The sequence below is a fragment of the Trichechus manatus genome, unplaced genomic scaffold (assembly GCF_000243295.1).
Source record: "Trichechus manatus latirostris isolate Lorelei unplaced genomic scaffold, TriManLat1.0 scaffold00064, whole genome shotgun sequence".
NCBI classification, from domain to species: Eukaryota; Metazoa; Chordata; class Mammalia; order Sirenia; family Trichechidae; genus Trichechus; species Trichechus manatus.
In genome coordinates, this window is record NW_004444000.1 from 12,619,565 (window position 1) to 12,640,394 (window position 20,830).

At 38.2% G+C, this 20,830-nt stretch overlaps 1 protein-coding gene across 5 annotated transcripts in view; it reads right to left on the reverse strand.

Moving 5' to 3' along the window:
• FAM118B (family with sequence similarity 118 member B) overlaps nucleotides 1-20,830 on the reverse strand; it is a 78,611-nt gene that overhangs the window by 35,691 nt on the left and 22,090 nt on the right. For 3 of the 5 annotated variants that reach the window (XM_023734080.1, XM_023734079.1, XM_023734081.1), the window contains 2 exons: nucleotides 6,203-6,295; nucleotides 1,799-2,051 (listed from right to left, as the gene is read on the reverse strand). In XM_023734080.1, coding sequence (XP_023589848.1) covers nucleotides 1,799-2,051; nucleotides 6,203-6,288 — 339 coding nt within the window. In that variant the 5' untranslated portion in view covers nucleotides 6,289-6,295. Of the gene's footprint in view, nucleotides 1-1,798; nucleotides 2,052-6,202; nucleotides 6,296-6,576; nucleotides 7,530-20,830 lie in introns of those variants that run through there. The other 2 variants (XM_023734076.1, XM_023734077.1) reach the window with 2 other exon arrangements.

Here is a 20,830-nt window from a genome sequence, read left to right on the forward strand (position 1 = left end):
TATGTGGAATAATTGAAGTCCCTTCAAGTTTGAAAGAAAGCATTTTAGGACAAATAAAAGGAAATTCAACTTTGTACTTGTGGGAACTAATCCTTAAATATGAATAGGTTTATACTGATTCGTGAGTAATAGGTCCATAATAAATTACTGAAAACTAGGATGTCTGCATATTAAGGAAGACAGCCATTGTCTCTCACAGTGCCTCTATTGGTCAGTCTCACACAATTGGGTGGGAAAGGTATGGTCCGATATAAACTTTGCTTGGTTGTCTCTTAAAGAAGTCAGCTCCTTTTGGACTATTATTGGCAACTCTTGCCTCTGTTTATTCCAGCGCAGTGTGTCCGCTTGATCGTTTGCTTTGTTGGCATCTTGAGTTTATGTACTTGTACGCCACACGCTGTTCACATCTTCCTTAAGCTACTCTTTCCCAGGTAATTTCCAAGTAGAACACTTGACAGCCGGCTAAGAGGGTCCTCTCTACTCACCTCTTTCATAGTATATTCAGCAAACATTTACTAAGCCCTTAGTGTGGGCCAAACATTGTACTGGGTAATTGGGGAGAAAAGTAGATAAAATTCGTTTATTCAGTAAATGTCTACTGAGCACAATCCAGTGAATCATTACAATATGGCCTCACTGTTTTGTCTGAGGTGTATTCATAACAATGTTTTACACCACTCATCCTAATGTAATTGTAAAACCCCATATGCTATCAAAAGTAAGTAATTTTGTGGTTATCTACCATTTTAAAGTATCCAGTATTTCTGTTTGTATCCCATTAATACAAATAATGAGAAAAGTGATTTGTTCTAATCTGTAATAAACTGATTTATTGTGCAGTGGCTGTAATACACTAGTTATATTAAATTGTTAACTCTGCCTCTTCAAACACATTAGGAAATAACCCCCAAAATAAATACTTACTTTTGCATTAGATATCAAGGAGAGACTCTGGGGGCTAAAATTAGATTATTCTGAGGCAGACACAGCTGTTATCCCAACTGATTTAGTATGTTCTGTAATTGAGAAAATGTTCACCAAATTTACTTTTTAGTGATTTACATGTACATTTTCTAGGGGACATGTTCTGTATATAGTGAATAAATAACTATTTTAGTAACACAAAAAAATCATCTATATGGGACCAAACAGTCAACATTTATGTAGAAGCAAAGATGAGAAGGCAAGGGGGCCGGGAAACTACCTTACCGGAAATGGAACAACCAGAAGGGAAATAACGACAAAGCTGACACAGTGTGAAAAATGTAACCAATGTTACTGAACAAACTGTATAGAAACTGTTAAACAGGAACCTAATTTGCTGTGTAAACTTTCACTGAAAACACAGTAAAATATTTTAACTGAAAAAAAAAAAAGGACATTAAAAACTGGTCTGCTTTAGCCATAAAGTGGTAAGAATATCTCCAGTCTTTCTGAGGTTCCCTAAAATGCACAGATGCTAGGGAACATGGCTTTTATAATAGTGACTGTGGAAAAAGTAAATGCAAGTTAATTAACACCAACAAAAATACTCGAAAGCACAAAGATAACAGGACAATGGTCTCATTTTTATATATACAACGGCCTCAACATCTCTCTGTCTCTCTCTCACACACACACACACAAAGTGAAATAGGGTCAAGATAAGTACCCTGAGGAGGGCCCATGATGAGACATTTCGCGGAAGAGCCAAATGTGAAGCAAATCCACAATCAAGAAATGATGATCCCTGTCACATTCAGCATGCTAGCCAGAGCTTTAAGAGATTTCAAATGCCATGGTACACGGGGTTACTCACAGGAGAGAGTTTCTGGATGAGGTCATGGGCAACATGAACAAGGTTCTTGTCTTCATGGAGACACTTCTGGAATTTTTTGCTCTCCTCATCTTCCAGGAGATCAAAATCAATGGCAGCATCCAGTAAGGCCTGAATTAAGCCCTTCCAGGACTTCAGGGCTGGGACCTGAGGGGCAACCGCAGCACTAATGCCTGTTCCGATCACCAGCACAAGTTCCTGAGGCTTCTTCGTTTTTAAGCTGGGAAGCAGCTTCCTAGAAAAGTAAAACAAGTGAGAGGACTGGGAACATCCAACACGTATGAGGCACGTGGAAAGACAATCTGACTAAAATCACGGGTTTAGCTCTAACGTTCATAGTCACGAAGACGACAAATACCAGTTTCTGACATGTCTGGAAACAAACAAAAAGACCGATGATTGCGCAAGCGCCTGCAAAGAGCAAACGACGTCAGGAATCCCAAAGAGTGGTCTCAAAAGCAAGTTTCTCCTTTATATTCCTCCCAACCTAAGAAAACCCACTAGCGTTAGAAAAAGGTACAAATATATTACAGCTCAGCATAGTTCTGACAACTAAATTGTATTTTAAACTGACATTAAGTTTCAAAAGAATATGTACGATTTGGAGTCCAGAAAGAGAGAGAGAGAGAAAAGATAGGTTCTAATTGTTGAGACACCAAGTGGAGACGAAAGAAAGTCAGTAAAAAATTTAACTCCAAGTTCTGTAAACATTATTAAGATAAAACGGAGCATGAGATAGCCAAGATGGGAACAAACCTGCCCTGGTTATCTACATTTCCTCAGGCAAGAAAAGAAAAAGAAAGTGGCCATCAGAATTCCGAAAACACAGGAATCTCACATTACTTAAATAAACAACAAAGAAATAACTACTCAAAGGATAGGACAAAAAGTGAAACACAGTCCTTTCGCACCATGATAAGCCCAGCCACACTTCTGTCCTGAAGCTGCATGTAAGCACGGGACAAGTCTGGGCTTGTTTTCTGCCCACCCTCCCTTTATTCGAGAGACTTAAAATCCCTGTTTGAAATAGGTTTCTTCACTTTAATTACTGCTGATGGTATGCTTTTACCCAAGAAACTGCCATCCTCAACCTTCTGTCCAAACGATAATAAAATGAATAAAAATAGGATCAGCATTTTGGCATAATCTAAAAAAGGGGCATTATTTCTAGTCTTGGGAAACCTCATTTTGGGTAAACAACCTCTCGAACTGTCTTCCCTTTCCCCAATCCCTGCATCCAGTCATTCGAATATGAAAAAACCTAAAAATTGCACTAAAGGTATATCTACAAATAAAATGGAGTTCCTGATCTCAAAAGTTTAGTCTACTGGGGAAGACTGAGAATAGGTATTAGGAGCAAATGATGAAAAATGAATGTCAGTTCAGAGGAATCAGGACAGTGAAACATATACAAATACACTCATGCATGGAAAATTTCTAGAAGGAGTCACAAGAACTGTGAATAGTGGCTCACCCTGGGGAGTGGGACTGGGGGATGAACAACTTTTCACTTGATACTGCTGTACTATTTGAATTTTTACTGTACATGTGTATAGATCTGAGTTATACTTTTCATTATAAAGGAAAAAATTAACAGCCGTGTTCTATTTCTGGCCCTCCCCGAAACCACTAATAACAGTAAAAGAGTTTTTTTAAGGCATACATTTATGAGAAGGAGAATGGGAAAAGAACAGCAGACAACAGAGGCCAACACAATTTTAGAAACCGCAAAGTAAAAGCCAATTCCTGTAGAACCTTGGGATATTCTGGTTCATCTGCAGCTGAAGGTGCACTGGGACTAAAACAGACAAATTAACTGCAAGTTGTAACTGAAGCAGTTAGAACTCTAAATGCCCTCCTCATCCTGGCAGAAGCCTGCAGACTTGCTCTGGAAAGGCTGAACCATAGGATTCTGTATTTGGGGACACTGGGCATAGTTCAATGGGGACAGCATGGGAGAGTGAAGACAGGGAGATAAGTAAAAGTCTGTGTATGAAATACAGGACTCCCTCCAACTCCCTTCCCCTGTGGGAGACTCCCACAACATTGGCGGCCAACCTTTTACTTGCACCCCACCCCATATCTAGTTAGGAGATAGGAGAATTCTTATTTGGGGGAATTGAGCACAAGAGAAAAGACCCACAGATTCTGACAGGTAGGAGTTTCTCAACTGCAGAGCCTGGTCCGTGCTTGATGTCTACAGGCAGCCCCACTGTGAATAATCCCTTATGCACACACAGATTTTCCAACTGGCTTTTTAGTGTTTTCTCTTAAATATGAGCAGACAAATAAGGGTCATCTTACATTTGAGAAAAGCCCCAAACAGAGTTAGACCAAAACAAACTAGCAGACAGAAAGGAACTTGGGGGAGACAAGAGACAACTCAAGAAAGAGAAGGAAAATTTAAATGAAAACTGTATCTTCATTTAGCTTTTAAAAAAACTACATCTATGAAACATGAATAAGATGCTATAAAAAAGGAATAGGAAAACAAAAAGATTTCTTGGAAACAAAAATAATAAACTCTTAAGTAGAAAGATAAAATTGAGAGAAACTTCCAGAAAGTAGAATTAAAAAACAAAAAGGGATGGAAAAAATTTAATTAGAGACTTAATTCAGGAAGTCTGAAGACAAGAGTTCTACAAAGACAGAATAGAGAAAAATTCGCAAAGGAAATGATCAAATAACACAAGGAAATTTCTCTTAGGTGAAGGTGTGTTACTGTAAAATTTCAGGTTAATGAAAATAAAACAGAGCCTTACGAATTCCTAATAATAAGAGATTATATAATCCAAAGGACTGGAAATCTGAACAGAAGTGGCTATTTTGGCAGGAACATTTAGATATTAGCAAAGAATGAGCAATGCCTTCAAAATTCTAAGAAAATTATTTCCTACCTAAAATTCTATATCCAGCCAGACTATCAAATAAATATGAGTATGATAAAGACATTTTCAAATGTTTCCATAAACTGTTCTCCTATGGATCCTTACAAAGGAAGCTACATGAGGAGATGCTGTAACAAAATGAAATGAAGGAATACACGAAAAAAGAAGGCATAAGATCCCGGAAACAGAGGATCCAAAATAGGAGTGTTTTAGTCATTTAGTGCAGCTGTAACGGAAATACCGTAAGTGCATGGCTTTAACAAACAGAAATTTACTCCTTCACAGTCTATGAGGCTAGAAGTCCAAATTCAGGTGCCAGCTCTAGGGGATGGCTTTCTCTCTGTGTCAGTTCTAGGGGTATATCCTTGTCCTCATCCTCCCCCTGGTCTAGAAGTTTCTCAGCGCAGGGACCCTGGGTCCAAAGGACGCACTCCACTACCGGCGCTTTTTTGGTGGCATGAGGTCCCTTCTCCTCTGATTCTCTCTTCTGTATCTTAAAAGAGATTGACTCAAGATATAACCTAATCCTTTAGATTGGGTCCTGCCTCATTAACATAACTGCCTCTAATCCTGCCTCATTAACATCGTAGAGGTTAGAATTTACAACACATAGGATAACCACATCAGATTACAAAACGGTGGACAACCACACAATACTGGGAATCATGGCCTAGCCAAGTTGACACACGGTTTTGAGCGACACAATTCAATCCATAACAAGCAGTGATGTAGAAAGAATTCTCGGGATGATGGTAAAGGGAAGGGCAATATCAGAAATGCAGCAGGCCTGCAGAGCAACTGCCGAAAGCAGAACAGAGCCCAGAGGGAAGGATCCAAGAGACAAATTAACCTGGTAATCTACTGGTGTGTTTTACCATATCTAGGAGATTATTCTTCTGTCACAGACTTTGGAAAGAAATTAATTATGGGTACACGGAAAACAAAGCAAACAAAAAAATGAGAAAATCTTTTAACAAAATGGAGAAAAATAAAGGAAATGTAATCATAGCACATTATTAGACTCAGCTACAAATATTTAAAGTATCATAATGTTATAAATATTAAAAACTGATTTACCCAAAAATGGTGATTTAAGTGTGTGTGTGTGGGGGGGGTGGTTTTGCAACTTGGGGGATTTGTGAGAGCAAGTTTAATTGTTATCTTCTATAATTAGAAGTAAGTAAAACAAAAAGCTAAAAAAATAGCAGTACTCATACAATATTTAAGAAATATGGATGTAAATACTAGAGGAAACATTAAAGAAGTTGAAAGTGATGGTCTCTGAGGAGGGGTGGGGTCCTGAAGTACAAATTTTTAAAACTAGGTACAGGTATTACCTTGATAAAAACTAAAAATTAAATCCAAAATAAAAACAATTTGATTTTTTAAAATGAAGGTCAGTATTAACTAGTGAAAACCAACAGAACACAGGGCAAGTTATTTTCTTTAACCAACATGAATGCTAATTTACCACATCAGATTCCCTTCCCTTGTTTACCTGGGCTTTTTGGTGGGGGGTGCGCCATCATTGAAGAATCCAAAAAGCTCGTTTATATCAGAGGCCTGGCTCCCTGTTGAAGCCATCCAGTTTCTAAAATAGATTAAACACCATGGACAATGATTAGATTTTTTTAAAGTATACCAGTCAAAATAGTAATACAGTAAATATTAGTTTTAATAAGTTGTACATCCCAAAGGTGTTCTGGAGATATCCCCTACTTAACAGAAATTCATTTATTAACCAGAGTTCCAAGCTTAAGGTATTAAATTCATCTAAAAGAAGTAACCTCTGAAATTATAGGATTTTGGTGCTCCATACTGCCACCTTGCTTTTGCTCCTGTAGTGCCCCCCAAAAAACAATGTCAACTCACGTTAATTATTGGCCATCACGTTGTGGAGCTTAGGAAATACCTGTTATTCTCCCACATGAAACAGGCTTGCGGAGGACTCAGAGGATAAGTGTGCTAGCAGCCCCGATCACCCATTTAATATCAGTTGAAGAAATCACTAGATCAAGAAGAGAACAGTCAATACTAATTTGCTGATGAAACATCCCTTCTTTACTGAACAACTATGTCCTCAGAGGCAGCAGGGCATGTCTCTCTAGCTAACTACAGAGTAGACTTTTAAATCAAGATGCCGTGATAAAGGGTAAAAGTATTATCAAGCAAAGATGTTTGGACAATGATCAATTACCTCCAGGTGACGAGATAACCAGCAAAATGAAAAGATTTACTATGGAAGGAGAATTACAAACAGAATTTTTAATTGCTCAGAACTTCAGTAAGATTGCTAAATCTAAGGACTGTTAATTCTAAAATAGCAATAATACTTTCAATACACACACTACAGAAGACATACTACAGAGTTTTGTGTTTCATATGCAATACTTAGAAAGAACTGAATTACTAACAATGATTGGAAGTTTAGTGTTTTATTAGAAAGCTTTTTTATTAAAATATTTTTTAAAGTCTGCTGAATTAATTTTTCTGGTAAACAGAAGGATCAGTGCACCCTCCCTCCCCCAATACTTCATCACATAATAGAATGCTTCTTTGATATCACTGTCACTAGGAACATAAAAAATTATAAAATCACAGATGAGTTAAGAAGCAGATCATCTTTCTACTAAAATCTTTGATTCTGTTGGTGTTATGGATTGAATCGTGCCCCCCTAAAAATATGTGTTGTAAACCCTAACCCCTACACCTGTAGTTGAGCCCCGGTAGCGCAGGGGTTAAAGCTGCTGAAAGGTCGGAGGCTTGAACCCACGAGCTGCTCCTCAGGAGAAAGATGTGTCAGTCTGCTTCTGTAAAGACAACAGCCTTGGAGACCCTATGGGGCAGCTCTATTCTGTCCTACAGGGTCGCTATGAGTTGGAATCGGGTTATACCTGTGGTTATAATCCCATTTAGAAATGGGTTTTCTTTGTTATGTTAATGAGGCAGGATTAGTGTAGGGTGTGTTTTATGTCAAACTCTTCTGAGATATAAATAAGCAGATTAAAGGAAGCACACACACAGAGGGAAGATACACGCAATATGATTGCCCAGGACCTTCCCCGAAACGGACAGAGAGAGAACCCTCCCCTAGAGCCGGTGCCCTGAATTCGGACTTCTACTCTCCTAAACTGCGAGAAAATAAATTTCGGACTGTTAAAGCCACCCCCTTGTGGTATTTCTGTTATAGCAGCACTAGATAACTAAAACAGTTGGTAAGAAAGCTGGGGCTTAGAGAAGACAGAGGAATTACTTAACTCAGTCAATCTTGCCTTAACCGAATAATCACCTGGGATGTTTACAGAAAAGACATGCTCCTAGGATCTACTCCAAAATTACTGAACCAGAATCTCCAGAATCTTCAGGTGACTCTTAACAGCCAGGGAAACAGGAAATACCTAAATGAAATGTGAACCTGATTTTTCTGAAACTCAACTATTTTGTCAAATGCAGGATGCACAATAGGTAACCATTCTGATAGTGTAGCAGCTTCCCAGTTTGCTAATGCCAACAGTCAGAATATAATCACCATTAAAATATTTTTATGAAGTTTTAATTTATGTGAAGTCATTTCCTAGTAAGTCTATGCTCTAGATTGGAGAAGCAGTGAAAGACTAGTTACTTCTACCACACACAGGACAACCCGTTTGAGAATATTTTTAAAAATACACAACGAAAAGGGTACATGTTTTTTCCTTAAATATGGCTCCATAAACCCATCATCTAAACCTATTATATTCATGTAAAACACTGTGATCGTTAAAGTTGGGTGTCAACCTGGCTGGGCCATGATTCTCAGTGGTTTGGCAATGTTATGATATTACGATCACTTCCATGATGAGATTTGATACAATGTGTTCACTTCCACGATGGGATCTGCTGTGAGTAGCCAATCAGCTGAAAGAGACTTTCTTTGGGCGTGTGGCCTGCATCGAATATAAGTGGACATTCTCTCACTCTGGTTCCTGTAGCTGGCTCCTGTTCATCTGACTGCCAGTTCTTGGGACCTGAGTTAGCAGCTTACTTGTGGTCTCGCCTGCTGATCTTGAGATTCATCAATCTTTGCAGCCTGTGAGCAAGAGCCCTGCTCTGTGACCTGCTGATTTTGGGTTCGCGAGACCCTTCGGCTATGAGAATCAGGAGAAGCCTCTATCCCGACCCCACTAACTTGGGACATTCCAGCCTCTACAACTGCGTGAGCCATTTCCTTGATATAAATCTCTCTATATAGATATTTACGTTTTACTGGTTTTGCTTCTCTAGAGAACCCTAAGACAAACACTGTGCACTGAGAAAGATGAAAGTAAGATGAATAGAGAAGTAGTTTAATTTTTATTAAGTTTTAAAGATGGATATCTTCAGAGTTCAAAGTTCAATTCAGCTACTAAACCATAGTTTTATTTAAACTCATATATAGTACCTAACATATGCCACACACTGTTTGTAAATATTAACTAATTCCCATAATCCTGAGGTACTATCATTGCCCCATTTTACAGACAAGAACACTGAGGCACAGAAAGGTTGGGCTCTGTGTAGTGCTGGAAATCAAACCAAGGTGGTCTGCCTCCCAATCCTATGCTCTTAACTACATTATTACTACCTAAAAACATTCTCCAAGTATTAGCTTTTCAGGTTTTAAAAAACTCCCAGTCCAAAACTATCAAAAAAGGAAGCTCCTACATTCTAGAAAGCAGATTTACTTAAATTAATTCCATGCAATGTGTAATAACTGCTTCATAAGTAAGCACTCTGCTGACTTAGCATAGCAGTCAACTAAATTCAGAAGCTGGATGAAGCAACTTTTTTTTTTAAAGTATTTTATTGTGCTTATAGTGAGAGTTTACACAGTAAATTAGGTTTCCCTTTAACAATACCTACACAAATCATTCAGTGATACTGGCTACAATTTTCTCAAGGTCATTATTCTCATTCATTCCATTCTGGTTGTACCATTTCCAGTACTCTAGTTTTCCTGCCCATTACATTCTCATCTTTGCTTTGGAGTAATTTTTGACCATCTGATCACCTACTGTTGATTTTTTTTTTTAAAAAAACTCATTACTCATTGGTGATATTATCTTACGATCCAATCTGTTATTTAGCTAGGTGACCTCAAGGGATAATTTTGGTTTAAGGTTTGAAATGTATCCCAGGGCAGTAGTCTAGGGGAGTCCTCTAGTCTCAACCGGTCCAGTGAATGGACTTTTTAAGTCCATTTTTTCTTCTCTTGTTCTATAAGGATCCATCTAATGTGGCCCTGATCAGAACAGGTGGTAGTGGTAACCAGGCACCATCTAGTTCCTCTGGTATCGCTGGATGAGACTGTAGTTTGTGTCGACTATTACTCTTGTAGACTAGTTTCTTCTGGGAGTCTTTGGTTTCCTTCTTTCGCTTTTGTAGAGACCAACAGCTGTATTTTAGATGGCCGCTTGTGAGCTTTTAAGACCCCAGACACTATTCACCAAACTAGGATGTAGAACATAAACTTAATGAGCTATATTATGCCAAATGACTGAGTTGTTCCATTAGACTATGGCCCTAAGTCTTCAAAACCAGAAAACCAATTCTGTGAGGTGTTTGGTTACATCTAAGAAGTATCCGTACCTGTGTCCCCTATAGGTTTATTATGTATATGGATATATACATGCAGGCATGCACATACCCACATGTACATGTCTACAGATACTTCTATCTGTGCATGCATACATACCCACATATTCACATCTATACTTATATGCCTGTCTACATATTTGTGTTAACACACCCCTAGTTTTTTGGTCATTGTGAAGCAACTCTTTAGATGACAATCACTATTTGTCAGGTATGTCTCACCACCGGAAGCCTATGTCAGTCCATTCATTTTCTCTTGGAAAATACCCAAGGTCATTTTTGCTGGATTCTATTGACAGTAAATTTTTGACATCTACCCTGAATACTAAGCTTTTGGATTTTTTTTTTTTTCTTTACTGAGTCAACTGTTCTGAAGGTCCATTCCATCTACTAAAATTAAAAAAAAAAAAAAAATTAAATAAGCCCACTAGCTCCTGATAAGTTGTTACTGGAATGTTTTGGGTCTTCTTACTTAGATAATGAATAAGAAGTAATTCAATACGCCCACCCGACACTAGATTATTTACTCATCCTGTTTTCTAACAGGATAACATCTTTTCTTCAGTCTAAAGGATGCCTCGTATGATACTCACAATCTGACATGTATACCCCAGTGGCATCTAGGCATAAACCTGATCTTATCCTTTCTAGAGTATTGTTTTTAGGAAAAAAAAAAAGAGTCTGTTTTAGAGTTTATGCTAAATAATATGCAGTTACTGCTTAAGAGCTTCAAACCTAATCGTAAAAGTCTTAATACAGAATTCCTAACCGACAAGTTCACCTATTTCTTTACCTGATCATTATTTAAAGTCTTCATTTTAATGGGACTAGCTATGTACAGCGGAAGTGGAAAATGCCTTTCTGCCACAAGAAAACAAAAGCAGTGACTTATGGCAGTGTCTTCATTACTCCAATTACTGCTAAGCCACTGAGAACTCCTTTAAGGCCAACAGAGCATGGCAAGATAAAAGTCAAAGATACTTGGTAAATGCTGAGAAAAGCAACAAACTCATTAACAAAAAATTTAAGGCCTCAGTCTTCATATAAGATACGACACAGAGACACGAACAGATATATGTACGCCTGTGTTCATTGCAACACTATTCACAACAGCAAAAAGATGGAAACAACCTAAGTGCCCATCAACAGATAAATGGATAAACAAAATGTGGTACACACATACAACAGAATATAATACAGCCATAAAAAATAATGATGAGTACTCAAAGCGTATTATAACGTGGATGAATCTGGAGGACACTGTGGTGAGTGAAATAAGTCACTTACAAAGGGACAAATATTGTATGATCGCCCTTTTATAAGAAGACAAGAATAGCTATATATACAGAGATCCGTGCTGACTGGTGGTTACCGGGATGAGGGCAGAGGAGGAATCACTCTCTAGACAGTAGACACTTATTATCTTTGGTGATGAGAAAGGCAGCACTGAATGTGGATGAAGTGCACACAACCTGACCAAGGTAAATGATGCCACTAAGAGATACACAAAAGGACATTTCTAGTAAAGGATAAGACACATATAATGTTGCAACACCACCACCACCTCCACCAACAAAAAAATGTGTGTGGTTACATATTTATGTATACATGCATATACGTGTATGAGTATATACATACGTGTGCATACATATGTATACACATGTAGATGTATCTATCTATAGACAAGTATGTGTGTGCATGTATATACATTCATATATAGAGTCATGTGTGGCGTAACATCCACTCGGGCAACGTCCAACTGCATATACATCCATGGTTCCATAGGGATGTAACAGAGTTCAGAAAGTCTGATGGGAGAGTGGGATGCAGCAGACATAACCGGATGTAGCAGATGAAATGGTATCTGACACACAACACACGTATCTCATGTTTCTTGTAGACAAAGTGATTGCACTGCCAGGCATATAATGGTACAGTACATATATAACCTGTAACACATGTTTTGACAGTCATAATAAACACCTATGTTATTGGCTTACGTATGTACTGTACTATACTTTCTATCGTTATTTTAATGTGAACTTTCCCTACTTACAAATAAAAAGTTTACCATATAACAATGTATCCTTCGACTCATAGGTAGGAGCATCCAATCTCACATATCGCACATCTCTTGAGTGTTGAAGTGTTATCTCTGTTTAACTTTCTTTCAAAAATATTATCATGAAGTGCATCATGGCTCCCAAATGCAGCAAAACCAGAGCTAGTGATAGCAACAGCAAAAGGCAAAGGAGAAGTATAGGTTTGGAAGTGAAACAAATGGTATCCCATATAGCTTTGCTAAGCATGTAATATGGTGTTCATATATTGTTCAAATCACATAACGTCCTATTTCACAGAACGAATCGTGGACGTTAAGTGACACACGACTGTTTAATAAACCACATAGGTGGCACAGTTAGGGATACTTCTTAGACACAACCAAACAACCTGTGAGTTTGGTTTTCTGGATTTGAAGGTTTAGGATTATAGTCTTGTGGGACAGTTCAGTCAACTGGCACAATATAGTTCATAAAGTTTATGTTTTATATCTTAGTTTAGTGAGTAGTGTTTGAGGTCTTAAAAGCTCGTGAGTTACAACTATTGGTCTCTACTCATCTAGAACAAATGAGAAAAAAGGAAACCAGACTCAGAGAAGAAACTAATCTACAGGACTAATAGTCTACATGAACCATGGCCTCATCTACCCTGAGACCAGAAAAACTAGATGGTGTCCAGCTACCACTATGGCTGTTCTGGGCAGAGCCACAATAGGTAGGATCCTGACAGAACTGGAAAAAAACGTCAAACAGTGCTCAAATTCTTAAAAAAGTCCAGACTTTACTAGACTGGTTGACACTAGAGGACTCCCTGAGACTGTCGTCCTGACTCTTTAAACCTGGAAGCGAAACTATCCCGAGGTTATCTTTTAGCTAAGTAAAAGAGTGGCTCATAAAATAAAGAATATATAGCTGTGAATACTGCACTTCATTGAAAAAATCATCTATATGAGACTCAATGGTCAACAACTACCCTAAAGCAAAGATGAGAAGGTAAGAGTGCAGGGAAACTAGATTACTGGGAATGGAACAATCAGAATGGAATTAATAAGAATGCTGACATATTATGAAAAATGTAACCAATATCATGGAATAATTTGTATAGAAATCGTTAAATGGGAATCAAATTTGCTCTGTAAATTCTCATCAAAAACACAACAAAATATAATTATATATTAAAAAAAGATATGACCCGTACTTTAAAACCTGTCAGCTTGGCAGGAAATAGAATGCTTGCATCTGGTAGGATAAGGGAAAAAGAGAGAAATAAGGGGGGGTGTTCTAGGAAAAATACATCAACACAGAAAAAGGACAAGATAAAGGGGGCTGGTTATCAGGATGAATTAAGTTTGCACAAATTAGAGGACCTGTGGCTTTGAAAAGATTCAAGAATCCATGCAGCTTTTGCTTTCCTAGCATTGTAGAGCTAGCAGAGAAAACAACATCGGCTCCTCTCTCCACGCAGGAGCCAGCGAGGCCTCTGGCCTGCCCTCCTCATTCTGAGCCATGTGTCTCTCCCTGGGTTTCCAGCGTCTAGTCTTCAACTCAAACAATTAACATGCCAGAAGGAACTCAGGCTAATACACACGGGTGCACTGGCAGATTGAAAAATCGAATGGGGAGAAAAGTTCTGATAGCATTTTTGCCGGGAAATAAAAGATCTACAAATGACAGTAGTCTGAGAAGGTAGTACACTTCTTGCTTTAAAAGAAATCAGTTTACAGCACGTTTTATTTTTTAAAATGAAAAAAAAAAGATTTACTTTTGTAACATAAAGCTAGAATAGGGTTAACTTCATTTTTTTTAAGAGAAAGAGATAGTCATCCTCTGATTTGGAAGAAACCAAACCCCTCTTTGCGTGGCTTTTGAAGTTACTCTGACACGTCTGGTTTCTGGCAGCTACGAGGGCAGAGAGGAAGAAAGAGACATCCAGTGTGATGTACTACAAATGAGCACTCAGCAGGCTTGTCACAATGATCCCATTAAACAAAATATTTTGCTCAGGTAATTCGTGAATTCACTTTTACAATGTACACTGCAGCCTCCTCTATCAATGTATAAAACATACATTCCATTTTCCTCCTCCTAATGCACAGAAAATACATAAGGCAAAGCCTCAAGCAGCTCTGCATCAGAATCCTGTTTCCTTTGCTTGGCTTCCTCCCCCACAGCTCTGAAGTTATATGTAAACCCCACTGTGCCTGCCTATTATGATTAAGAACGTTGCTGATGTAACTTGTGTGAACTCCCTACTTGTAAAGCTCTTAAAAGTAACTTTTCCCCTCGCCCTCGGGGAGCAGTCTTGGCGGCAGCAGTTCTGACTGACTCCTTTCCTTGCGCAATGAAATAAAGGTGCTTTTCTGCTCTCTAACCTTGGTCTCTCATTTATTGGCCAATATGAGTCACACTGACCAAGAACCTGGGGTTCCCACCTGGTAACATTTCTGGCAAGCCAGATAGGAGCCATTTGCTTGGTTCTTGAGGTGGATTGGACAACAGACCAGCCCTGATGTCTGGCGCCACCAGGAGATTTCTCCTGGAAACCTTGAAGCAGCTCTGGAAGCCGATCCGCCTTGGAACAACAGTGGCTCCTCAGTGAGGGGCATGAAATGCACCCGGGTTATTCAGTAATTCCTATGTAAGACCTCAGAGGATCCCCAGGAAGAGGGAGGAATTGACCACTGAGGGCATAAAAGGCTCTAGGTAGCTGTTAGGTTGGTGCACTGATTAGGTTGTGTGAGTGTGTAAGTGTGTGTATCTGGAGAATGGGAACGCTCAAGGGATCCTAGAATGCAGCCTGCTAGGGTGCATCCTGAAGAACTGGAAACAGAGACTCAGACAGTCATGGCTGTGGCAGCATGCTTTGTCCATTTCCTACTTTTGCCTCTTTAAACATATGCCAGATAAAATCTTTCTTTTTGCTTCACTAAACTTTGTGGCACTTTCACCCTAGAAGAGTTAATGGTGTAGTCGCTGCAGGGATTCTAAAATCACAAATCCAGTCGACCTCGAGAAGACCTGGACTGTGGAGCAGAAGCTGGCAAACAGAAGTCCTAACTTGTGGACCCACACGTTTGCACTCCACGTCCCTTCAACACCAATGAGATAAGCGCTCTCGGAAAACAAGCCTTTGCTTATAATTTTTGTTATCTTTCTCATGTTTTCTTAAATTTTGTTTGGCACATTTGTTTTGAAAACCAGTTGTTTGTTTAAGAAGAATCCTTCTTAGCTTTTGCTTGATTGTTTTGTTAAGATTGACATTTACTAACTCTTTTGGTGAACTGCAGTTTAGTGTCCGGATTCAGGCACCTGAAACATTAAAGAGGTAATTCTATTTCCGAAGAGCTCAGGGTCACTATAAGCCGAAAAATTTGGGCACAGGTCAACCAGTAAAAGCCATCAGGGAGGTCGTTGGCACTCATCACGAGCATTCAAGACTCCCATGACAGGATAACGTGGTCGCCAGACAGGCTAAAACACTAGAGAAAACCTGGGAAATAGTGCTCTGTTTTGCCAAATTCTCAGGGGGAAATGATAGCTCCTGACCTGTATTATGAAATTCTCAGGGGGAGGTGGTGGCTCCATACCTGTTTTATGATATAGTTTCTCAATACAGAATCACAATGTTAAAATTAAAATCATCAGTAGCTACTTCAAAATACTTTCCAATTGAAGAAACTAGTATATTTAAGGTCTTAAATAAGAGACTAGGTCTCTAGCCAGCAGAATGAATTAAGTTCAAAAAAAGAAAACCAAAAGCTTGAACCTCAGAGCTTAACATCTTTGATAAATGAGCCTGGATTTCCCCTGAGCTACTGAGACACTTGTTCAGGGTTCATATTAAAAAACTCTATAAACTGAATATACTATAAGCAATTTAGAATTCAGCTGCCACTTTGGGAAAATGAGCTTCCATTTGTGTTGTCCTGTCTTTTCCTTTTTGGGGAACTTTTGCTTGATGCTCAGGTTTTCTCAAAAAGTCTAATATTCCTCCATCTGAAGCTCTGACAAGTTAGTAAGTTTTATCTAGAACCTGTTTTTTTCTGTGAACTGAGTGAAGACAGTGAGGGCAGGGCAGGATCAGGCCTCCCCAGCCCCCAGTCTTGCTAGACAAGAATTGATGGACTCATTTACAAAACTGCTAAAGAGCTTTGGTATTTACTGGGTAGAAACCCTTCAGAATGCCTAGCTCAACTTAAACATATGTAAATGAATGGGGATGACCCAATCTTGTCTTCCGTGAGTCAAGACAGTAAGGGTGTGCAGGATCAGGCCTCCCCAGCCCCCAGTCTCTGAAGTCATGTAGCTCCAGGGAAGCTTTTAAAAGACCACTTCCAACTAAGTGGACACTTTTTAAGACAAAAGAAAATTAAAAAATGCTGCTTTATTATACTTACCAAAAATTAGGTAAATCTCAATCATAAAAGAACTGTAAATAAGTTATCTCTATTATAGGGGAACTCTAAGAAGCAAAACAATAGGAATCATAATGAGATATACCTAAAATGGCCTAGAAAAAAATTTCCACCCCTAGCCAGAGACTTATATCCATATTAATGAATTGGTCAGTTGAGCAGAAACTTTGTAATTTCCAAAGCTGGTGGATAAAATGTTTAAGGGCTAAAATGAGATTGAGGAAAATAAAAGAAATAATAAAAGCTGAATAAAAACTTAGAATATTTAAACAAACTTCATTTCAACAGTTATGTTTTATGTTATACAAGTTTAAAATAATTTCCAAGACCTTTTCGGTAACTTACAGATATTGAGTAAACAGATACTCGTCATAATGTAAGTTTATATACTTTTGCTTTTTATGGCACAAAAAAAGGATATATTTGGGTCTGCTAATGAGTGTGTTCATTTTTGCCATTTTTAAAGGCTATACTATAAGAGATATGGAACAAAGACAACGTTTAAGAGGTCTATTAAAAAGAAATTTATTTAATATGGTCAAAAGTTTTATCTGTCTGACTAAAGTTTAATGGTTTAATTTATGAGATTTTTAAGAGCTTTAACATTAAATATATAAAACAAAGAACTAGGTTTCTCACTGTTAAAATAACAAAATTTCTTTGATTTCTGAGCTAAAGGGTTAATTTATTCTTTGGGTAATCTGCCTCGAAGACGAAGGTTCAGCCTCTCATTAGAGTAAAATTCCTGAGTCGAAAACCAGGTTGCGTGGTTTGAGAGGAAAAAAAAATTTTTTTTTCTAATATATAAAGGAAAGGTTTATTTAATATGTTACAAATTACACGGAACGTGTAGTCAAAATCAAGAGAAACACCTGATTCTCTTTGGGCCAAAATTTGTATGTTAATATTCCCTCTTATGTTTTTGCCTATATTAGACAACAAACTCATAATACTATGCCATAATTTTATTAATTCTTTTTGCTAACTTGGCTGCAACTTTATTTTTTGAATCTATCATCAAAGCCAATGGTCTGACTGGGGAATTCACATCGTTTACCTATGAAGTCTTTTTATTACTATTCAGGTATTCAGAGACTTGATAATCTTGGTATACCCCGACTGTACAGTATTATGTCTCAAAATCATTATGTAGTGTATTATATCTGAAGCTCTTTGAAAATAAGGTTAATCATTATATTTAGGAATACTTTATTCAAAGTATTTTTTTTAAACTGACTTTATTTGGCTCTGAATTTTTGTAATTAAGAGTATTATGTTTATAAATTAGTCATGGCCATATTAAGATTTCTCATCTGCAGATAAGTTTTTACTTTGCTGAAAATGTTTGACCAAATATCTCAACAAAAAGATGGACTATATTAGACTTAAGAAAAGGACTGTGACTATACTGAATCAAGATTTCCAGAACTCTTATGTAGATAGAATGATGGGTTCACAGATTGTGGCTCATCCAGAATCACGTGGAACAGAAATTAACTACATAAAACTGAGTGAAGGAATACTATGGGTTTTATGTGGGAATACTGCTGATGTTTTAAGGTCCTACTTTCTGGATGTAAGAAACCATTTTCCTTTCTCTGAAATTATCTAACTAATGGGTTTAGATACTGTTTAACTCTTAAATTAGAAGTTCTTATTGGTAAACTTAGCAAAGTTGTAAATATCATAATATTTCCTATTAGTTTCTTTGATAGTTTTGTGCCTTAATAGATAAATATTGCTGTGTTTATATTAATATGCAATCTGAGATTTTGCAGAATGTAGTTGCTGTTGAGGCAAAAAGCTGTTGACGTGAAAAGTAGTTACTGATGCTTCTTATGTATAAACAAACACATCATGAGATTTTAAACCAGGGAGGGGCAGCTTGCCCTTGGGAAGAAGACTTAGCATGTTTTAAACAGATTAACTGAAGACCTCCAACAGGAGAGGTCCATCCTGTATTATCTTACTACTCATGTATTCTCTAAAGGAAACTTGGTTGCCACGTGTAAATTTTTCCATACCTTGTTTCTTCTAGACAAACTTTGTATGCTCCTTATGGATATATATTTTTTTGTTGGTAACCAGTATCACAAAGCAATATGTGTACTAATTGTTTAATGAGAAGCTAGTTTGTTCTGTAAACCTTCATCTGAAGTACAATTAAAAAAAAAAAAAAAAATCTGTCCCTCCCTAAGAATACGCCAAACAATTCCGAGCCAGGCTATAGTTCAAAATGGACACTGGTCCTGAATGACCAATATCCAAAAGAAAATGGAGGGAATAAGGCAGAGCCTCAAGAAGGTCTGCATCAGAATGCTGTTTCCTCTGCCTGGCTTCCTCCCCCACAGCTCTGAAGTTAATATGTAAACCCCACTGCGCCTGCCTAGTACCATGAAGAATGTTGCTGATGTGACTTGTGTGAACTCCCTACTTGTAAACCTCTTAAAAGTAACTTTTCCCCTTGCCCTCGGGGAGCAGTCTTGGCAGCAGCAGCTCCGACTGACTTCTTTCCTTGTGCAACGAAATAAAGATGCTTTTCTGCTTTCTCACCTCGGTCTCTCATTTATTGGCCAGTATGAGTCATGCTGAGCATTAACCTGGGGTTTCCACCTGGTAACACACAGAGTTGGTATACAGGAATTATGTTTCAACATGTCAGGATCTGATTCCTCTGCATACCCCAATCCTGAAGCATTTCCTCTATCTATGGTTAGCTGGGTTGGCTCCTACTCTTATCCCTAAATTGTATGCCTGATACTCTCTACTTTCTGTCCAATAAGATTCATAATATACTCATTTCCTGAAAATTTGCTTTAACATAGGCACTGATCAAGAAAATGGTAGATTGATACCACTTATTCTTGGCATTTTACAGCAAACAATGACCCACATCTGAACATTGTGAGGAGAATGACCTCATTAGAGGTCTGTTTGGTTTCTGAAAGATCTCAAGGATTGAGAGGTATAATCTCAAATTCTAGAAAGCCCTTTAACTCAAATCCCACAATAAACCATATTAGTATTCCAGGCTTGTTATGGATTGAATTGTGTCCTCCAAAAATACTTATCGACTTGGCTAGGCCATGATTCCTAGTATTGTGTGATTGTCCACCATTTTGTCATCTGATGTGATTTTCCTATGGGATATAAATCCTATCTCTATGACGTTAACGAGATGGGATTAGTAGCAGTTATTTTAATGAGGGGGGACTCAATCTACAAGATTAGATTGTGACACTTGTACAAGGAAAGGTCATAAAAGCTCCATAGATACATCCAAACTCACTGAGGGACCAAATTGCTGGGCAGAGGGCTGTGGGGACCATAGTCTCGGGTAACATCTAGCTCAACTGGCGTAACAGTTTATGAAGAAAACGTTCTACCTTGTACCTTGGTGAGTAGTGTCTAGGGTCTTAAAAGCCTGTGAGCAGCCATCTAAGATAGTCCACTGGTCTCACCCCTTCGGGAGCAAGGGAGAATGAAAAAAACAAGATACAAGGGAAAGATTAGTCCAAAGAACTAATGGACCACAACTACCACAGCCTCCACCAGACTGAGTCCAGTACAACTAGATGGTGCCCAGCTACCACCACTGACTGCTCTGACTGGGATCAAAACAGAGGGTCCTGGACAGAGCTGGAGAAAAATGTAGAATAAAAATTCTAACTCACAAAAAAAGACCAGACTTACTGGCCTGACAGACACCGGAGAAACCCCAAGAGTATGGCCCCTGGACACCCTTTTAGCTCAGTAACGAAGTCATTCCCGAGGTTTATTCTTCACCCAAAGATTAGACGACCTCATAAAACAAAATGAGACTAATGGGGCACAACAGCCCAGGGACAAGGACTAGAAGGCAGGAGGGGACAGGAAAGCTGGTAATAGGGAACCTAAGGTCAAGAAAGGGGAGTGTTGACATATTGTGGGGTTGTTAACGAATGTCATAAAACAGTACATGTACCAACTGTTTAATGAAAAACTACTTGTTCTGTAAACATTCACCTAAAGTACAGTAAAAAAAAAAAAGAAATCACA